The sequence below is a fragment of the Passer domesticus genome, chromosome 5, assembly GCF_036417665.1.
Source record: "Passer domesticus isolate bPasDom1 chromosome 5, bPasDom1.hap1, whole genome shotgun sequence".
NCBI lineage: Eukaryota > Metazoa > Chordata > Aves > Passeriformes > Passeridae > Passer > Passer domesticus.
In genome coordinates this window covers 31,966,147-31,987,756 of record NC_087478.1, presented here as the reverse complement: position 1 = coordinate 31,987,756, position 21,610 = coordinate 31,966,147, and the positions used below count along the sequence as shown (strand labels likewise).

At 36.1% G+C, this 21,610-nt stretch overlaps 1 protein-coding gene across 2 annotated transcripts in view; it reads right to left on the bottom strand.

Annotated features, from left to right (window-relative positions):
• Window positions 1-298: 298 nt before the first annotated feature.
• Window positions 299-21,610, bottom strand: part of LEMD3 (LEM domain containing 3) — a 42,153-nt gene continuing 20,841 nt past the window's right edge. Inside the window, exons 4-14 of one of the 2 annotated variants that reach the window (XR_010362073.1) lie at window positions 16,717-16,784; window positions 14,778-14,857; window positions 14,549-14,697; window positions 13,817-13,918; window positions 12,702-12,804; window positions 12,289-12,467; window positions 7,373-7,497; window positions 5,669-5,750; window positions 2,874-2,979; window positions 2,705-2,783; window positions 299-2,479 (exon numbers count right to left, since the gene is read on the bottom strand). Coding sequence is in view for 1 of the 2 variants with exons in the window: in XM_064419398.1 (XP_064275468.1) it covers window positions 2,316-2,479; window positions 2,705-2,783; window positions 2,874-2,979; window positions 5,669-5,750; window positions 12,289-12,467; window positions 12,702-12,804; window positions 13,817-13,918; window positions 14,549-14,697; window positions 14,778-14,857; window positions 16,717-16,784 (1,112 nt within the window). In the remaining variant the exon portion in view is untranslated. The remainder of the gene's footprint in view (window positions 2,480-2,704; window positions 2,784-2,873; window positions 2,980-5,668; window positions 5,751-7,372; window positions 7,498-12,288; window positions 12,468-12,701; window positions 12,805-13,816; window positions 13,919-14,548; window positions 14,698-14,777; window positions 14,858-16,716; window positions 16,785-21,610) is intronic. The other variant, XM_064419398.1, reaches the window with a different exon arrangement.

Genomic DNA, 21,610 nt, shown 5'->3' with positions numbered 1-21,610 from the left:
AGCACAAGGTTAAAGCTTTTCACTCCTGTCCTTTAACAGGGAAGAGACAACATGGCATGCCCGTGACTTAGGAGGCAAGGTAATGTCTCTGCACTCCCTGTGTACAAAATCAGGACAAAAGTCAAGCTGACAGTTAAGTGAACTCAGCTGTCTGTGTCAGCTCACGGCAGCACCTTCACATCCTAACAAATACTAAAAATTAGTTACGAGGCTGTAACAAATCAATATCCCCCTCCGCCCCAGGTAAGAAAAGCATTTGAGTCAGAGACACCCAAATATCTAGAAGGTGAGACACATATAAAAACCCCTAATAAACCTTTAATTCGAGTCTGGTTTGGTTTTTTCTTTGTTTTTACAGGATAGGGTAACAAGTTACAACAAACATCTGATTTTTCTCAAATGTTCAGATATCATACATATTCCCCTGTCTTGCAGGAAGGGATATCGGTCAACTTAACAGTTTAAGGTAAAATAAGCTGCATAATAGTACATATTACAATTAAAATGTACAGTGTTTACAAGAAATATATCTTAGAAGCAAGATAGATGCATTTGCATCGAGGAGACCTTTTAAAATGCCACAGCTATTTTTACATTCACTCTTGCAACAGGTCACAAGATGGGGTCACTAAGGTCAGGTTAACAAATCACTATGATGCACATCAAATACAACAAAATTAGTTTATATACATATATATAATACATATACATGTATATTATACATATACATATATGTATATAATAAAACTCATCAAAAATCTACCAGACCTGGCACAATCCACTTACCCATCAAAAATATGTACTTGTCCTTGGTAAGTAGAATTCTGCATGGCTGATTATATATTATATATACTCATTCATTAGCATCTGAGACATAAAACCGAGGATTTAAAATTTTTCAGTTAACAAACTCTCCAATAATAAACATGGTGCCCACAAAAGCACAAAGGTAAGGCACAATAGGATTTCCTGTTGCAGAATAGTGTGCATCATGTTTACTTAACTGTAAGAAAAACGTGCATTATTTGTGCAAGTTCATGCTGCAGATCCATCATATCTACAAAGTAAAGTGAGTTTCAGTAAAATTTGTGGGACTGGTGTGCTCCCAGTCTCACCTCCTACAGGATGTTCAGCTGGATAACTAGGTAAAATGGTTGTAGGAGTGGGGATTAGTAAAGCCAATAATCTTAGATTTGCAACTAAGCTTCTCAGCAACAATTTTGAACTGCTAGGTAAACATTAGTAAATTTACAAGCTTGGAATCACAAGATTTACTGTCAGCTGCACTAGTTTGCATGAGCCAAAATTGTTGCAAGGAAGGAATTTTAAAATTTTAACATATAAATGAATAATTAAAACATGTTATAATATACTGGGAATGTTGTTTAATCCAATGGTATTTTGTCACAGCCCTGACACTTGTAATAATAAATACGGCTTTTCACAAAATATTTGTCCAGTATCTGCCAATTGCTTCTTTATTGCTCACAAATTTGAATTCATTACAATTGGTATCAGACCTTTCACACAAAATCAGTCAGCTATTTTATATAAAACCTATAAAAGATATTTAACCTGTAGCCAACATTTTTAAGTATTTGGCCTCTTGTCATGGTACAGCCAAAACCATATAAAACAATAGGTTTTGAATAAAATAGGAAGCTTATTTGCTGCTTCGATGCAGACATCCTCACAGAACACAACCCTTTTTGCCACCACCAGCATTTACATTTATATACAAAACCCAGTATATCTGCAATCAGTTCATCTTCCCTCACATTGATATGCAACCACTAATGCCAAATTCACTTTCCCCATACCCCAGCTGCAGAAAAAGATTCTTATATAGCAACAAAAACTAATATTGACTGAATTTTTTTTTAACTTATTCACCATCAGGAACTGTAGGTTGCTTGTTACAAAATACCCACAAGATTATTTCACAGGAAACTATGGAAATACAGGAAGTCTTCTTTTCTCCATGCTTTTGTATTAGCAAAAACACTTCTTGGTGCAAAAATACGTCACCACATCTGCAAATGTATAATGAAATCGGTATTCCTCATGCAAAACTTAAATGCATCGGTTTACTATAGCCCCAGAAAACTTCATGAAACAACTTGTTTTTCCTTTTTTGTCAGCTCAGTATTACTGCCTCATTGCTAAGTCCCTTTGGAAACAAGACTTCTGGAACGTTCAAACTTTTATTTAATTCTTGAAGTATTACATACAAAAAGCACTAAAAAAGGAAGACGGCGGCCAAACAGGAACATTCCTGTTGCAAGTAACAGTCCTAGCAGTTGTAGAAAGTTTTCTCAGGAACTTCCCTGAGAATTAGTTGTGCCTGTCCGAAGACGCAGATGTGACATAGAGTTCATGTGTTTGTTTGATGGCTTCAGTGGAGTGTTACAAGTAAGAGCCTGGGGAAAACGATGATGATACCGATCTAGTCGCAGGTATTTTACTGTTACCAGCTTTCCTATGAGGCAAAGAAACAGGAAAAGAGAAACCTTCTAGTTCAGTATTGTTGCATTTTGCTCCGGGATGTAAAACACAAGTATGTCATTACATCAAAATTAGGTTTTTTGGTTTTTGGGTTTTTTTACTGCTCAATACTTTAGATACAAAACATTTCACCATTTAAAATAACTCCAGCTGCACCCATCTTTCTACCCAACTTTTGTTAAAAACTCCCATTCCTTACCATCAAACCAAGAGCCATGCAATGCCTTGAAAGCCTTTCCAGCATACTCCGGGGAGAGACACTTGACATATACACAGCCCTAAGTAAGAGAAAGAGGGATTTGGGTTTTTTGCAAGTCCAGCTGAAAAGGATGAACAAAGTATTAAGATGTTACTGGAAAGACACTCACCTCACGTGAATTTTTGTCTACAGCGATATGAACAATTCCATCATTATCACTGCACTTCTCCAAGATTGCTTCTTGAATTGCTAGATGCCAGTGATCACCTATTTCCCTAGGCAAACAATGAAAGATTTAAGGGATTACGTACTTTTTTAAACATTCACAACATTCTCATACTTCCCTACTGAGTCTGGTTTCTCTGTAACTTTACATAATTTTCTGGTAAATGTCTCTGGGACAGATTAAGTACTTTTCCTACTGAATACACTGTAAATTGGCTCCTGCAGTCCACTTTAGACAATTCAACCCTACAAATCAAACGGAGCAACCTCTATTTGGGGCGTGAGGTGTTGTCCTAAAATGGGCTTATCCAAGTGGTGCTTAGACTAATAGTTAAAAAAACACGCTTCTACCTTGCATAGTAAATGTCTAGAACAAAGTCTGATGCTGTGATGTGAGGGTTCACAATGTACAAGTTGGACAATTTGTTCCTTTGATATGATTCCTCCCTGACTTTTGGCAGTAGAGAGCTGATTATTTGCTGTGCTAACATTAATAAAAACAAGTTATCCAGTATATTCCCAGATGATTCTCAGGTCAAGAAAAAAGACCTGTTTCATAGGGCTGCTTCTAACAGCTACTGGTGTAATCACTGAAAGGAATTCAGTAATTATTGTTAGTATACAGTCACTGTAAGAGCAGCTAAAACTAGTTTTGTAAACATACCTTGCACCCACAGCAAACGTCAAAACAATACTTGACAATCTAATCACAGACACTGGTACATTCTATGTTTTAGGTGGTTTTAGGTGGATGAAAGCATTCATTCCTTACAGGTCTGGAACAAGAACATAAGCCTCCTTCCTCTAATGACACAAGCAGATTAATAATACAGTTTGTCTTGCACTGTGGGCTTTGGATTTCTGTTTGTGTTTTCTTTAAGATAATTCCAAGGGTATGATAAGAACTATTTCCTTAAGCCACAGTCCTCTGAAAGACAGCTCACAGAAGAAGAATGCACTAGGGAGTACAATGTAGAATTGCATGAAGTAGCCCACTACCAATGTAATCCAGCAGTCCAGTAATGGAGCTAGGTCAACTTCCAAAAGAAAAGGTCTACAAAAAGTCAGTGTATTAGAAGTCACAATGTTCAAAATAGCTGACTGGACATAGGCACTAAAGACAAGTGTCAAAACACAAAAACTCCTAGTCTATAAATGTGGGGGCTTTTTAATGCACCTGTTGGGCATGGACTGGGTCAGTACTGAAAAGCACTGAAGCTTACAGCAAAGATACAGGTTAAAAAGGGAGACTGTTCTGACAAAAATAACATCTCAGTAATTAGTTCCATTAACAACAGACATTTTGAACTGCTAACATTCTGAAACAGGAAAGTAGCCAATAAAACATACCAATAAATATTACAGTGAATATTTCAGTACCACTCAGACTAACCAATACAGCTCACAAAGTCTTCTTTGAAGCAAAGACAAGAAGGATGTTGATGTCATTTGAAATTCTCTGCAAATCTTATGTTTTAATCCTCCTACAGGAGGATCAATTTGCTTCAAGAACAACCCCTGGAATTTCAGTCTTGCTCACTCTACTGCAACCTGAAAGTTATTACAGAAGCCACAGAAGCTGGTGTCTTTGACCAGACATTAAATCTTAAAGACATTGAGAAAAGGTTTTTGAAGTACTTCTCTATGCTAGGGGTAACACTGTCTTCACCTAAATTAACCAACAACTTTTCAGTTAAGAAGGCAAGGAACTAAACTAAATTAAGTGTGGCTAGAAAAAAGGCTGAATAAATACATCCAAACTTTGCAATCACTTGTGTCCATACTCTGATGTCCTCCCCTACTTCCTGTCCTAATCAATAGTTTGTATTATTGAGGTAGCATCTCACACGTACCCTTGTAAGACATAGCATCTGTAATTTTCCCTTGTATAATCACATTAAGGAATCATTTACTCCAGAGAAGTTATTGGAGTCCCTGTATCTTTTTACAGTGGACAAAGACACTTCAAAGCTTATACAGGATTATCTGGCAAAACCTCTGTGTTAGTTCCCAACTCCTTCCATGATCTACTCCAAAGCCAAAGGGGATATAACAGAACAGTGGAGGGGATGAAGATTTAAAAGACTACAAAAAAAATTAATTATTTTTCCTTAGCTCTTGGTACATGAAACAAGGCTTGTTACTTATTCATACACAGTACATACTTCAGAAATATGAGAATTACATGAGCATTAGAAGCCAGTAGGCAGCACTAATTTGTTCCCACTGCAAAAATCCATTTGCTTCAAAATTAGGCAGCCACAGTGCCATAAAGTAATAAATTATTTAAATTCAGCATTTTAAATGCAAGCTATGCAGCTTTGTAGCTGTCCAAATACTCCAGAATTTACATGGACATTGTAAATCTAAAGTACATTGTAAATGTACTTTAGACATTTACAATCTGTTGTCAGGCTACATGAGTCTCCTCTACCAGTTGATACAATTGAACATTTCCAAAATTAATTGATGGAGAAAGACCAGTCATTGCTCCAAATAGTTTGACTATATGCCACATCCTTCAAGAAGTGAGCCAAAGACATAAAGCAATACAATGAAGGACAGAGGGTTAAGATTTTTTTATGTCTTCTCATAGATGTTAAGAGAAACATTTTTTTTACAACCTGTTTTTTTCAACATGTTCATGTTTCTTCACTTCTTCCAAACCCCTCTCAGAGGTAAGAAATGGACTCTTCCAAAAGAATGCAGAAATACAGACAGATAACTGTTTTTACTTACATAACTGGATCAAACATATTGCGAATCTTAAGACATGGTGTCAAGCTGTTCGGTGGTGAATTTCTTCTATCTAGATGAAATGCTAGAAAGAAAAATAAATTAAATACTAATTATTTACAGGCATAATATCATTGAAGTAAGAAATGTCAACTTTATGCATTAATACTTTTCTAATTTTACTCAGAAGATTTCATATATGAAAGAATTCGAGCAAATTAGTTTCGCACAGCCTTCTACCACACTGAAGAAAACATACCATATTTAGCTGATTTTTTATACTTCAAACTTCTACATTTAAGGCACTCTCTTCCTGAAGGAATTCGGGATATTTTTAAAAATACCACATACTTGACAAGAAAGGATCTGCACTACATCTCCATGAAAAGACAGACGTACACAACACCTGGAACAACTTTTGGAACTGGAAGTTAACCATACAGTTCTCACTGCCTGATGATATTTTCATTTCTTCCACTTTTGGGGCAATTTGCTGCCCATCTGGCTAATAAATAAAGAGACTTTAAGATGGATGTTGCATTACATTTGTAGTGCAGTAACACGTCAAGAATGCTCTACAATGACAGAGCTTTTATAGTCCTAAATGATCACACATGATCAGAAGCTTCTAAAAATCTGAAATGAAACATACCAGAGGATAAAACAGATAAAAGAAGAAAAATTAAAATCAAAAGTAACAGAATAATTCAAAGCTAAACAGTGCCATGAAATATATTCTGAAATCCTAAAATAAATATTAACTTCTTTAAAGTTCACAAGTTCTACTTGTGAGAGTCACAAGAGAAGACTGTACCATGAGTAAAGGAATCAAGGAGCACTTCAGATTCAGATAAGGCAGCTCCATGCCTTGAGAATGGCCAACAAATCAGCAGTGGAAATGAAAGGGGATAGCCTAGTAAAACAGCTTTCAAGGCTTGAAGGAAATTTTACTTTGAAGATTGAGATAAGCAGAGTCAAGAGTTTAAACATAAGATTAAAATCTCAACAGCAAAAAATGATGCTCCAAACTGCTGCTAATGCTTCTCCTTAGCAATCCTACTTTAGAAAAATCTGACATATTCAAGATGTTACATTCCAAGGGTCAGAAGTGTCTGTTTCAGGCAGATGTCTGTGCTTCTTACTGCTGATCTTTTTAAATCTTGAAAGTACATCCAAAATACATGAACACTGCTCACTGGCTCTTCTGTATGCCACCCAAACAAAAACCGTGCCACACAGACAAAATTAAGTCATGTGGAAGACACTGCTTGTGAAAGACAAGCACTAACCAAGAGAAAATTCACTGTCTGGAGATACTGCATAGAAAACCTTCTTCTGATGTAAATTCCCAAGACAAATAAAATAAAATTACCAACTAGAAATTAGAAAAGGTAGCCTCCAATTCTAATATCAAACCTACTGTAAGTTCCCCGAATAATTAGAAATGTTCTTATTTAAGAATACACATGCACACAGAGCGCAAGTCACCAACACCTGTAACAACTGTATGTTTTTCTCTTGGCAACAGATTTCTAAATATGCTGGTGACACTGCATCTATCTCTAAGCTGCCTACAGTTTAAGGACAAGTCCTTTTTCAATAGCACATGGTTTTGTAAAGTTTTTTGCCCCTTATTAAAAATTATACACAGGGTATACAACAAAAACTTTACAGAACTAAGCAACATTGAAAAATGCATGGACTTACCTTACTTATGGAGGTTGGCTCCAGTAGATCAAGGGTAGGGTGAAATGTCACCAGCATATTGTACACTGGGGCACCACACCATACTGGAGAAGGTGATCTGGGGTGGCCTAGTCATGGACCTGGACCTGAAAAGGTGTGGGGTTGAGGAAATTATGTGCTGATTGTTTACAACTAAATTTATTCAGCACATGGTTTTAATCCAAGGATGAAGAATGGTGAGGTTATTTGCAGAGATCCGAGACCAAGAGGATCAAAATTCTGCAAGCTGTTTATGAACTAAAAAGAATCCATACTGATATTTATGGAAGCAGCTAAACCACTGAGCTATCCAAAACTAACTAAATGGGGAATTCATCCTTTAGTGTAGTTACCTATATAAACCAAGCTTTGCCTGCTCCAGTTTCTAATAACTTTGATGTCCTGTTGACTAGAAGATGTCAGGTGCTTACTGAGATAACTTCAGCCAGAGCCACCATCAACACAAAACTAAACTGCTTCTAATTTAATGTAACATCCTACCAGTAGAGAAGTGTGCCCAGGGCAGTGCAGCGTATGAAAATAAAGACAAACTCTGTCTTTTCTCAAAAAAGCTTTTCAAAATAATGGCAAATTAAAAGTAATTTTTGCAACTTAGATGGAGCTTTTCATGTATAAGGGAAAAAAATTACTATGGAAATCAGTGAAGTGTGAAATTAATGCTAGAACAATAATAACCCTTAATACGTATATCAGAAATGGCACTAAAAAGAGAGTATAGAGAAGACACAGGCAAGTTAATGCTGTACCTACACAGCAAAACTGAAAATAGCATAGTTAATTGATGTCTCTTGAACTTCATTTCACATCTGTAACAACTGATTCTCCCCCTCCCCCAAAAGAAGTTGTTTCAGTGACAAAGCTGTTCAGAATACTGATTCAGAGTACTGATTATTTGAAAAGTTACACTGGTGTGGAGCATACAAAATATTCTTGATAAGGGCATAAGCAAACATTCTTGCAGGACAACAGTATAAGCTACACACTGGTTAACTAAGCATCTCACACCTTTTTCTACATAGTTCTAAGGAGTAATGCTTACAAGACAAAGATATAAAAAGTAGAGATGAAGTAGAAAAGCAGAGGCACAACTTTGTGCAGTAAGTCACTGCTGGGAAAAAATTCAGGACTTTCATAAATTCCCCTTGGGGATTACTGAGCACTTTCAAGAAAAGGAAGCTATTTTTTATTTCATTCATAATGTACTTTGTTTTACTACCTAAAACTGAGTATCATTGTATCATTCCAGATCTGAAGAGCAGTAGCAAAACACATGGGCTTTTGTCAACCCCTTTATTACTGTCTATGATGGAAGAAGTGTCTCTTGCACTGGCTTCAAAATGAACACTGAAGAGATTGCAGTGCAGCTTTCTTTGCCCCTTAAATTACTAATATATTACTGCTAAAGGAATTCCCAAGTATCATCACCACGGGTTACAAGACAGCCCAGAAGATCAGTAGATGTGAATTTGATGAACCTGGTAAGGCTGAACACTTGCATCAAATATAGGTAGCCATGTTTTTTAAATCAGGTTTTTTCAATGTTAAGCCACAGATCACTGCAATTTATTACGTACTAACCCTTCTTATCAAAGGCAAGGAAAAAAAAAAGAAAACAATTACCTCAAAATATTGTAATTATGCCCTTTCACACATCATGAGGTTCTTTAATACACACAGAAGATACTGAAATTAATACCTTACCAATGAGAAGAGTATAGTTGAACTGAGGTTTAACATAGTTAATTCAGCTATAGAAGACAAACATAGGATGGATACAGAATTTTACAAGCAGCATGAAATCCTGTTTTCTTGCTATAGTTCAGAGTCTAATTGTGCTTTGGAGTTTTTTGTTTGTTTTGTTCAGAGAAAGGATTATGTTCTCACAAGCTAGGGAGGAGGGGTGTCATTCACAAAAGGTAACAGGTTATCTTCCATGCTGCAGGATGAAATATCACCCTAGATGTGGTACTTTAGAGAACCTCTTTATCTCATCTCCAGAGCTGTCAAGGAACTTTAGCTTGTACTGTTAGCTTAGCTACACTGCAGCCCTGCCTACCTAGTTTTCTTCAGAGCTCCAGTTATCAAAGGTGTGATAGGACAATTGTATATGTTCTTTCAAAAGCAAACTGAACACACCAGAATTGTGGGGTTCTCTCCGCTGATTTAATTAAATCACTTGACATGATCAAGATTGCTTCTCAGTTGACTAATTCTCTTGTACACTGTTTTCAAAAACATTGCATTTGTCCATCCTACAATTAGCTTACCTACTCTTTTCTTTCTAACAAGTACAACTACTGTATCCAGTAGGTAATATTTCAAAGGGATGGCACCAGAATTTATTCTGATCCAGAAAAAAACAAAACCAAACCAAACTGTGAAAACACAGGCTGCATCCTGAAGGACTGGAAAAATGTCACAGTGATGCTTTAACACGCTGCTAACAGACAGCAGGCATTAGATCTCAGGCAAGCTACAGGTCCCACAGTTAAAATGCACATTATCATTCAAGAATATCCTTGTATATGCTGACAGCTCTTTCTGAAAAGGGTTTCTTCTTCAATTGCACATCCTCAGGTATTGCTCTCTGCTACAGAGCACTACCAGATCTCAGATGGCTAAAAAATTGCAAGCTTGAAATTTATTCACAAGATTTAGACCAAAGAATTCATTATGATTTTCTATATGCTGAACTTGTTCAGGGCAGAGCAGTCTTGAAGAGTATCTAAATATATTAACTTCTACATTCAAGCCTCAGTTCATGTATACTTCCAAGAAAGGAAGAAAGAGACACATACATGTAGAATTCCCAACATCAGGAAAGAAACAGCTGGGCAAAAAGCATGAGACTTACGCAACAGAACTATTTTCAACAGTCATTTGAACACAAGGAGTGCAAAACAGAAAGAGGTGTTGCATGTGAAAATTGCCTTTGCCTGCTGACTGTCCCAAGCCCAAATAAGCCACTGTCATTTCAGCCACCCCATTTCCACACCCTTCTGTTAGAGCCGAAATACGCAATTTCAGTTCTCCACTAAACTTCAAGTGTAACAAGAAAATTAGAGAAATTGCAACTAAAAGGACTGAAACAGAATGGATTTTGATACATCCTATGCAATAGAAAACAGGAAGTCGTAGTACATACTCTAAGCAAAATACAGATAAAAGCCACAGCTGAGAGATGAAGTTATTCTGTCCACATTTGCAAGATGCTGAAGTAGGTACCAGATGCTCAACTGGGATGGTACATAATAGTAGCCACTAGAGCAGTCTTTCTAGGAAGTTTTGGAGACCACTGTTCTGTTTACAGACTTGAATGTATATTACAGGTAGCAAAACACCACCTGTATCACACTCTGAGACATCTCCAGGTGAGGAGAATCCAATCCGATTTCTAATACAGGACAGAATGTCATGAAGTGATTTATACTGCAATCAAACAGGACAAGAAAAACTGAGAGCAAATGATCAGCAAATTGAAACTAGAGCATGATGTTTCCCAGCCTGTATTGAATAATACACTATGTAGAAGATTCAGATTTATAATACATATATAGCTTGCAGAAGCTGCGCTCAATTTAAGTGCTTGAAATTCAATCCTGGCAGTACTACAGAGATGGAACAGAAACAGCTGATGACAAAACCCATAACTTCTGTATTGCAACTAAAGCACTTGCACATCCCTAATGCACAATGTCCTGGAAAGAAAAGGTTCCACAACTCCTGGAATAAAGTTCATATACACATCTTACTAATTAAAACTTTCAGAAATTGAGAAATCAAGCAACACAGTAGTCACAGCAGAATGCCACATTACTACTACTGCAAACAGAACCTCAAGCCTGCAGTAGCATTCAGATGGTATTTTTTAAAAAGCAGCCGTCATTTCCAATTAATTATTTAATATGAGAAATGTAATGCTAAAACCAGTAGTATAAGTTTGAGAAGTATATAATGATATCACTTACTTTCACACTCAGACAGAGATAGAAATGACCATTTTTTTTAAATTGAAAACCAGAATTTAAGTCCTGTACTTTCAATTTTTCGTTGACCAAAATAAAAGAGCAAACCAAAACCTGAAGCTTAGCAGGTTTGAAGAAAAGCAGAAAGAAAAACCAAGAAAGGTTTTTCAAACCTTTCAAAAATATGACCACAGCAAACATCCAACTGCAAACCTACTAGATTCTTGCCATTTGGTTTCATGATAAAATTACAAAGTGGCAGACCACTGAAAAATCCATGTATGACAAACTGCCTGCTCTATTAAAGCAAATGCTTTACACCACAGAGTCTGAAAAACAAATGCAGTGTAGAAAAACATTTATGACAGAGGTAGAACATCTAACACTATTAGATGCTCCAAATGCACATTTTCCTAATTAAGGAATCTTTTGTCCTGCACTTTCCCTTTTAAAAGAATTATCTCTTCCTCCTAATTTTGTCTTTAGACAGCTTACTGGCAACTTAACAGTAGAAAACTTAAGTCTGCAACATGCAATTTACCTGCTGTCATATACAACCAATGACATTACTAACAGTAAGTGTTAAGCATGTCAGAATTTGACCAATTAAAGAGCATTTTTTTTATTTCACAAAAAGGAAGAAGTAACTCACTTTGGCTAAATACCCACTGCATATTTCTGCAGTAGCTATAATAAAAAAGCTCATTTCCCTTGAAAACAAGGCAGACACAATGCAACAAAAGTAAGTCCATAGAACAAGATAATAGAGAAATAGCACTGGCAAATTATAAGAATCCTTAAATGCATGAAAGACAACAAGCCTTTCATGCTTGTTTTCAAGTAACAGGGTACCATTTGTAAGTTAGATGCAGAAATTAAGACAATTATATCTGCAAAATATATCTTCAGTACCTTGGCCTTGCCACACTTTTGATGGTATTACTAAAATTTTGTCACACGCTGCAGAAGGTTGCATCCACTTCCAAACCAAGAACTCAGCACCACCTACTCTTCGTGTCTCTGTACGAACTCTAGATTCATTTGCTGCAAGAAAGTCAACTGCTCTATTCCAGACTTTATTCATCTTCCTCCTTAAAAATTGAAGCAAGAATTACAAAGTTAGCATAACAACAACCTGCATGGGTGATATCCACCATGTAAGAGAAATCCATTGCTTTTCCTTCCACCTTTGCAATAGGAAACTCCAAAATACTACACTGTGCAATCTATTAGGAAATTAAGTTATTTCCATCTGAAATTAAGTTAATTGACCAATTTATTTTTACTGGTTTTCCCCCCTTTCAGTACTTCTAGTGAGAACGTACCTGTCCTGTGGTGGTATTAGAGAATCTCGCACATGTAAAATCGGCATGTAAGGCTGCAACTCTTTATTTTCTGAACACGCCTCGCTGTGGCTTCTTAGAACATCTGAGGACACCAAAAAAAGAAACCAAACTGATAACTATGTAGCTCATGCAAACATTAAGCAATGTATCACTTCTGGAAATTGACAGCTACTCTGAACACTCCAATTTCAATAGTTAGGTTTTCCTGGCATTTTGAAACATTGTTTTCTCCAAACCATTCTTAAGGCAAATTAACCAAACAGTGTATCTAGGTATCCCAAATAACTTTGAAGTAAAGGAAGGTAGTTCTTAAAGTTACTCATGCTTGGTAATTTTTAAGTGTTAGCAAAGAAAATAAAGCACCTTCCTTCCACCTCAACAAAACTTGATTTGCAGACAAAAAAGGTAGGCACATAGTTAAAACAGAACAGTTCTGATTCCTCTACCATCTCTGTATTTATCATGACTACCATAAATGAAAGTAGTACAACAACTTAAGTAGGGCTACAAAACTACAAACAGAAAGACTACAAACAGAACCTACTGCTTAACACCATGGCTTCAAGTAGAAAGAGGGGATTTCAGATCTCAATTATGCATACTATGTTGCCAAAATAACTTCTGCTCAAAGTAATTAACTAAAAAGCTGCTTTTTCTATGAAAAACCATTAAGGATGGTATTGAGAGCTACCACACATTTTTGGAATGGATATTTTAACTGAAGTTAGCTGAAAAAAACAGATACAGAAAACAACATGTCATCACACTTCAGTAAACAAATGTCACATTTGTATTCAATAGTAGGACAAAAAACTATCAAGTCAATGGCAACTTTATAGCCATGTTGATGTAATTTACAAATTACAAGCTTTATGTCAAAAGCTTTGATTAGGTTTATGATTAGGTTTAACGGATGGGGTTTTGTTTTTTGGTTTTTAAAGAGAAACAAAATACACGGATCACACTAAACACAAGAACTCTAACAGCATGACAACTAGAAAACATGAAGAAACACAACTGAATTAATTAACAGTACTTTGAAAGCTTATACAAAGCTGATACAGATACATCAGACACAACTGAACATGCCATACCTATGATTTTCACCACCATATCATACATCTGCTTTGTTTCTTCTTCCTCTTTTGCCCAACGGTATTTCATGTAGTGTAAGACTCCCCAAACCATTGCTATACCTGCATTAACATGCATAATAGACTTTAAGCAGTATTAGAGCATTGGATATTTAACAGAGTTTACAGGGCATACTTCAGAAGTATACTGAACTACGTAACAAGCACTGTACATTCCAAAGCTAGTGAAATACACTGTACTTGCTGTCTGTATCTTATACTCTTACACAGGAACACAAACTCTTCGACTTGAAAGAGCAGTTACTTCTAGGAAAGCATTTAATTATTTTAAGAACAGCTCAGTATCCCAGATCATCTTTTCTGCAGTTACTTTTTAAACTTCCTGGCCAACAGTGAAATATCCTCAAAATTAAGGCTATCATCTTTTTACTGAACAGTTTCCTTTTTCTGATCAGTTCAACATGGAACTTTTGAAAGCCACAAGATATTGCTTTGGCAGGGAAAAAGATTTCCCAAAGAATGAGTATGTTCAGCTGACTAAAGAATCAGATTATAACAACCAGTGCGGAAATACAGTGGTGCAACAGAAATGCATATCAAACTCAAATTTAATCAAGATACCAACAGAAACTCGAAGTTTTATGGCTGAATAAAAACTTCGCTAAACTTCTTTTCCCTATGCACTTAGATAAATACAAGTTACAACAAAAAAAGGCTGTTTTATTAACTTACCCCAAAGCAATATTGATAATCTGTGAGTTACATTAACAAACGCACGGCGAAAACGACACCTGAAAGACATCTTTGGACTAGTGGATTCCAGATACTTCACATCTGTCACGTTAGTGACATCCATCTCATCAGGGTCATTGCTGAGACACCTGTTCAAAAATATACAGTACTTATGAAAAACTATGCATTCTCTTAGAAGAAATTAAATCAAGAAATAAACACCACTTACTTTATGCCAACATCTTCTCCACTATTCAAGATCCATTGTAATGATGTGTTAAGTACACTTTCATAGTCTGGATCTAAATTCTGTCAAAATACAATATTAATCAGTAATTTCATAAATAACCAGGGACTTATCAGGCCCACTGATATATTGTACAGATCAATAGTCAAAACGATATTGTTTCGTTCCTGATACTTCAGATTTTCAGCAGGTGTTCACTGCATAAAGTAAATCTATTTGTGCTACAAGCAGTTCCCAGACTTATCAGCATCCCTCAAACTGAGGACTATTTGAAAAACCAAGCCACATTCACCACTCTATTCACAACTCTAACCTACAGCAAGAAAAATCTATTCAGCCACTAGGCGGCGATCACTGGAAATCTACTCCGAGAGTGAAACTTCAACGAGATCCAAACTCCGCTGGAAATGCCTCCTATAAAAGCAGTTTCGTGCTCTGTTTTTTTTTTTTAAAGAAGCTTGAATAAATATAGTTTTTACAGATATTTTGAAAAAAAATCCAGTATTTGTAGATCAAGAACTGACATCACTACATTGACTTTTAAAAAAATTATTTTATATGAATTCTAATAGGAGTAACTTTCACTGCTATCTGAGCTAAGGCTTTCTCCACAGCTCACCCTGCATGTTCTTTTGCAGAAAGAGAAAAGTGCAAATGGAAGTTACTGTTGTATTTGAAATTACAGTCCCCAAAAAGTTTTATTTTCATCTTTCTTCTGAAACTCATATTGGCTTAGAATCCAAGCAAAAGTACTTAAGAGAAGACAGTAATGGTTTTATTTTATCTTTGAGATTAAAGTATCAAAATTTTACCACTGTACACACAAATTTTGCAAAGCAACTCTACGGTTAAGTAAGACTTCCTAAAAAGCAATAATTTTTCATATTAAACTTGAGCTTCCTAGCAGAGCTAAAACAGTTATGGTAACAGTGAACAGTTATGTCATTCTTTCAGCATAACAGATAGGCAAGACAATCAGCTCTAGGGCATCACCTTAATTTTTTCCACAATGGACTGATTTTAACAGATATAGATTATTATTGCCAAACCATAAACCAGTGTTAGCAGCTTCTTTGGGATGCTCTAAAGCATTGCCCCTTTTTGTCTATTACATACATATTTGCCAAAATGTAAAATTTCTACACATTTGTATATTAAATACATCAGTTTAACTCCTCCCCATCCAATCAAAAAAATCGTACACTCTTTGCCTCTTAAAAGCTTCAAGTAGTTTTCCACTGAAGGGTACACCAATGTGGGCTAAAATAAACCCTACAGCTGTCAAGACAAGGCAAGAGTCATCTTTTATTTGGGGAGTGAGGCAGGGGAATAACAGAGAGTGGGATTTCATAATACTGCACAGTGATCAAATTAACAAAAAGGCCTTTTTTTGACCATTTCTATTTAAAGAATCAATGAATAGCCTCTCCAAACAGCTGCTGCCTGTCAGGCTGCTTGCACAGATCTACCCATCAACCTTTCTCCACAAAAAAAGGGAAACAGTATCCTTTTCTACTAAGTCTCAAAAACCAATACAGTGATTTCCAGAGAAAAATCTAGATATTTGAGTACTATAAATTTATTATTTTCATGTTGGTCAACTATTTCCATCAATCCAAATCATCTCCTGGCGTTTTAATGAAAGAGATAAAAGCTCTGCATGTCACTGAAGCACTACTAGCTACACTTTCATTGCAATTAAGTCAGTTTCTTTTACCATCCCTCTCCCCAAATGCTCACTGCATCCCCAAATAAAAATCATATGTAGCATGTACTAAAGTCATCAGTTCTGATAATTTCCAAATAATATTCAATACTAAGTCAAATTTTAGTCAATACAGTAGATACGGAAACAGGCCTTACAAATTGTAACTTATACAGATCTTCTATACGATCAATGAAAAATAACTCATTTGCTTACTTTTAAATATGCAGCTGCCTCCTGGACGGTAAGGTTTCTTTGAGTAGAGCTGCCACATTCATGTTCCCCTGGTAAAATGAAAACTTTTATTTTGATCTATTTACTACTGCATTATATGAAATAAAATCATCTAAAAACCAGCTTATGGTTAACAAGATTTACACAAGCAGCCATAGCAGTACAGTAATTCTCACAGGTTCCACTAAAAATATGGAAAAAATCTCTGCACAAATTTCTCCTTCAAAAGACGTTAAAAAACCCCAATGATTTTCCGAACTAATAATATGTACAAATCACAGCAGTAAGATCTCATGGATTGCTCAGAAAGTGTGTTTCAGTATTTACACCAAAAGCAGAACAATAGGCAGAACTATCAGAAGGACATTACTCCAAAAGTTACTGTACCCTGACTCAGCTTCCAGACATTTAAATCCAAAACCTGTATTACCTTTTATAGAGCCCAAGCTCCAGTTGAAATACATCCATAGTATTTCAGGGACTATGAAGTTACTGCATTTTAGATTGGCCTAAGTTATTCTGGTAATTCATTGCTTTCCTCAACATGCACAAAAATCTCACTTATAGCTTGAAATGGGCACTTTTATAATCTTCTATTGGTTTTGGAATGTGTGCAGAAGTAGCCAGGAAATAAGGTATTTATATGCATAGTCAGTCCTCAGAGCAATGTGCCATCATCTCCCTGGTTTTCTCTGCTAAACTAAAGGTACATGGTTCATTCAATGAAAAAAAAAGTAGTGAAAGTAGGGATAGTCATATCAGCACAAAGCCATACAGAAAAGGAAAAGGTCTAACACCAGTTTTTCTTCTATCACTAGGCCATTATTTCTGAAGAACTCTCAGCAGTGGTAAGTCACTTTTTTCCCCTGATATTTCTTTAAAAACCCCCTAAATCTTGGCGTCTGCAACTACGCTCTTACTGTGCCAAAACAATAAAATAGGAAACAACAAACCCAGTCTTTCACTGGTTCAGTGTTATGCCTGCCTTACCTTCTTGAATCTATGCCAAGTTGTACTATTCCCAAAGCTCTAGCAAGGCTAAGAAAATTTAAGATACTTGTGCTTCTGTAAAATGTAAACCTTCACTTATATGGGAATATACTTTTAAAAAAGCAATTTCAAGCATTAGTTCCCTACACAAACAGGAACATTCAAGGCAATGTCAGCAAAAGTTAGGAAACACTAGTAAGTTATGGAGAAGCACATTCACGTCTCACTCATTTGGAGTTCCAAAGAAATAAACGTTTCTATGAAGCCAAAGTCCTTCTCAGACTGCTAAAGTTTTGTTCAGTACACTTAAACAGATTTAAGAGAATTTGGCTTTGCAGGCATATTAGCCTAACAGGGATGTTCTTACTGTTGGGACGTACAGAAATATGAACAGTGTTTTTAAGAGTGTTCATACACTAACTGGCCTAGAAGTGCTCCTGGAACTAAGCCTGTGTGCATGCATGTCTTTTCAATCAAGCACTGAGCAGAAAACTTTACAAGTTGTTTCACTTGAAAATTAGCATGCAACATCTAAGACTTTCAAAGTGTCTGAGTCTACTGTAAAAGCGAAACTAGACAGATCACTGCTGAAAATGGTCACTTTCATAAAAACCCGCTCTAATTTTAGAACTCAGCACCCGAATTGGAGCTATGGACTTTTCTTATATGTAATTTAGGCAAACTTTGGTTTTGTACAGACTAAACTGTACAGCTTACACACATAAATTTACATGTGTAATCATTAGTGATTTCATGTTTCAAGATTAGCAGACTTGGAATAACTACATGTCATATTCATACAGTCTCTGGTGTAAACATATTGTTTTTAATCTGGAACTGATAGAATAAATACAAGAAACCCAAAACATAGCTCTGTAAAAGCCATACATACAATTTATACCTGATATTAAGTTGTATGATATGAGCAAGTCTGACAGGTATTCCTACATTTAAGCCCTCTCTCTTGTTTAGTAAGACCTGAAGTCTTTCTGGGGTCTTTTTAATACAGAGAATGTATGTCAGTCATACTTGGAACAAAACAGCTTGTGAGAGAAGGGGGATGACACCCTTCTGCTGAGAAGCTTTTCTTTTTTTTTTTTAATTATCTAGATAATTAAATTAAATTATGTTATTAAATAAATGGGAGAGAATAAAAAGGGTGAGGTTAATACACAGACAGAAAAGCAAACCAAACACACAAACAGGAGACAGATGGTGAAAAAAATGTGAATTCTTAAAAAGAAGTTTCAGGGTTCATATTGGATTTTTCACCTTTTCAGAACACAGCATTGCCTTTTAGAACAGGACAAAAGCTCCCTTAGGTAGGGGATTACTGAATTACTTTAGTAGTTTTAAATGTTAGTCTTATGTGCCTTCTTCCAAGAATTATGTTTATGCAGCACCAAGCCAGCACAATGACGTAACAGCTTCTGGTCTCATCCTCAGAAATCAGCAGACAGCTTCCTCTCAATCCTGCTGTTGAAATTTTTTTCAAACTGTATTCCCTCTGAACAAGTTTAAGAGTTAACAAAACCTTTGCTGCCTGGGCTCTGACAATGTCTAAGGCCCATCAGTTCAAATTTCCCTCAAGCAATACAGCAGCAGGGGGAAGAGGAATAAAAAATCACTTTCATCTTGTCTCCTACTCTCAAAAACGTAAGCTAATCAGAGTTATGGAGTTTCAGTCTTGTACAAAAAGCTATTGGAGACACAGTTTCTCATTCCAATACATCTTTTTCTGAGATTCATTTAACAGCTTTCTTCTGAGAAACTCATGAATTTGAAAGCTTGCAGAAAGTTAGGCATTTCACAAGCCAGACAACCTTCTGTTTTACTGCAACAGCAGGATATTCCTATATGCCATTTCAGTCACTATGTTAGCTAATAGTTCTGCAAATGAAGGTTTACTTTGAATAACTTTGGTGCAATCATTAACCACTTGGCCTGGAAACCCACTTTCCATAGTCTGAGCCAAAAATGTTTCCCACTGTTCCATTTGAGGCCCTATATTCTGGAATAAAACTGAAGCACAGGCAAAAAAACTTTACACAAGTCTGCTGCAAGATACATCTCAGCTCTTTGTAAAAACTACCCCTTGTTACAATGTCTGCTGTGAGCTTACTTTAGAAAGCATTAATCTTTAATCTTAATCTTTCCTTGGGTACTGATCACCAATTTCAAGAGCAATCAAAGAACCTTTGCTTTTGAAGGGAGGCAAAAAGCAACCCATCCCAGCAAGGATCACAAAACTACATTTCAGCTTATGTTAGTGTATTTGGGCAAGCCACTTAAGAAGTCAAAATCTTCTAGAAATACTACCAAAAAGCAACTGAAGTTTCAGCTCTAAAGAAATACTTATTACGTCTCAACTGCTTCTAATAGAGAAACCAAGTCAGATCTTCTTTTCCATGCAGGCTAGAATATTTAAAATTGACTTTCATTTAGGCATTTAACTTATGAGCTGCAGCATATACAGGCAACAGAAATATTCAAAATTTTGAACTATTTCCTTTACGCTGTAAATAATTTTCTCACTTTGTAGCAAAGCACAGTGGAAATCTAATATTTCAAGGAAGACATGGATTTAGCACAGATCTCCAGCTTATAGCCAGATGTGATATGGCCACCAACACAAACTGCAAGCAGTGTACAAGACATTTGTTCAGTAGGTCTCATGTTTTCAGGCTACTTGCAGCAGAACACTAATGTGGGCAGCTCAAGAAAAGCAGAAGCATACCAAGAGCAAGTAAGAATGCCTGATCTTCCAAAGGCAAATTCAACAGCTCAATAACACTGCAGACCACAGAACTGGCTAAACAGCTGTTTAAGCACTGGTTGGAAACAGCACAGTATCAACGCACCTGAAAAACCAAAGATTAAGGAGAGTGACAGAACAGAGAGCCTGTGACAGGTATCAGATACAGTAGCTGACACTTGAAATTAATATTAAATAACATTAGGTGCTTTGCCAGCTTTTTCTACCAGACATGGATTTATCAGGAAGCCTTATTACATACGAAAGCCTAATTCACCCCTGCATCTTCAAAGACCTGTGAAAAGAAGGAAACTGTCTAAATTCAACAGAGTGTCACATTGAAGAATGCCAGGCAAAAGAAATGGCTACCTAAAAAAATCCTTCATCTACAAGAAAGGGTTATACCCATGGGTAGCTGGTTGCTTCTTGTGAATATAGTGGTTAGATTTATTCATTTTTCAAGTCTGACTGAAAATTATGTGATCTACTGAAGTCTCTCCAAGAAAGACCAAGATATGCAGTAATTAATGTGCTGAAGTAACCCTAATTTTAAAAAAGCAGATATTTTGGTTTAGAAGAAAGTGTTGGGTACTGAAATATATACTGTTTATAAAAAGTTGCTGTCTTGAAGAATGGCTAAACCATTCAAAATAAGGAACACAAACTTCAACTCAAGGGAGAAGCAGTATCTGCTCATCTAGTTCTGAGTTTTCTGGGAGGCAAAAAATTACTCACTGTAGGTTTGGCAGCCTAGTAATTCTGAGAACAGTGATGCATTAAAGGCAACCTATTTCTACACTGGATAATCAAATAATTTGACAACATATTGGAGCACCACAGTCCAGAACAGGTATCCACAGTTGGAACACGGTATATTAAATCAAAATTAACAAACTGTTACTCTGACATTTTCTTCCTTAAAAAAAATCTTCATTTTCTATCTTCTAAAATAAAAGTCCCATCACTTGCTCTCCATTTGAAGTTGACAAGGTAAGAAACTAAATCAGTAAAAATAACAAGTCTGTTTTATTAAACAGAGCTAGAAACCACATTTTGATGGGACCATCTTTATGGCAGTCAAGATGTTGAATAAAGCTTAAGAGAACAGACTACTTCAAGTTTCCAGCCTGC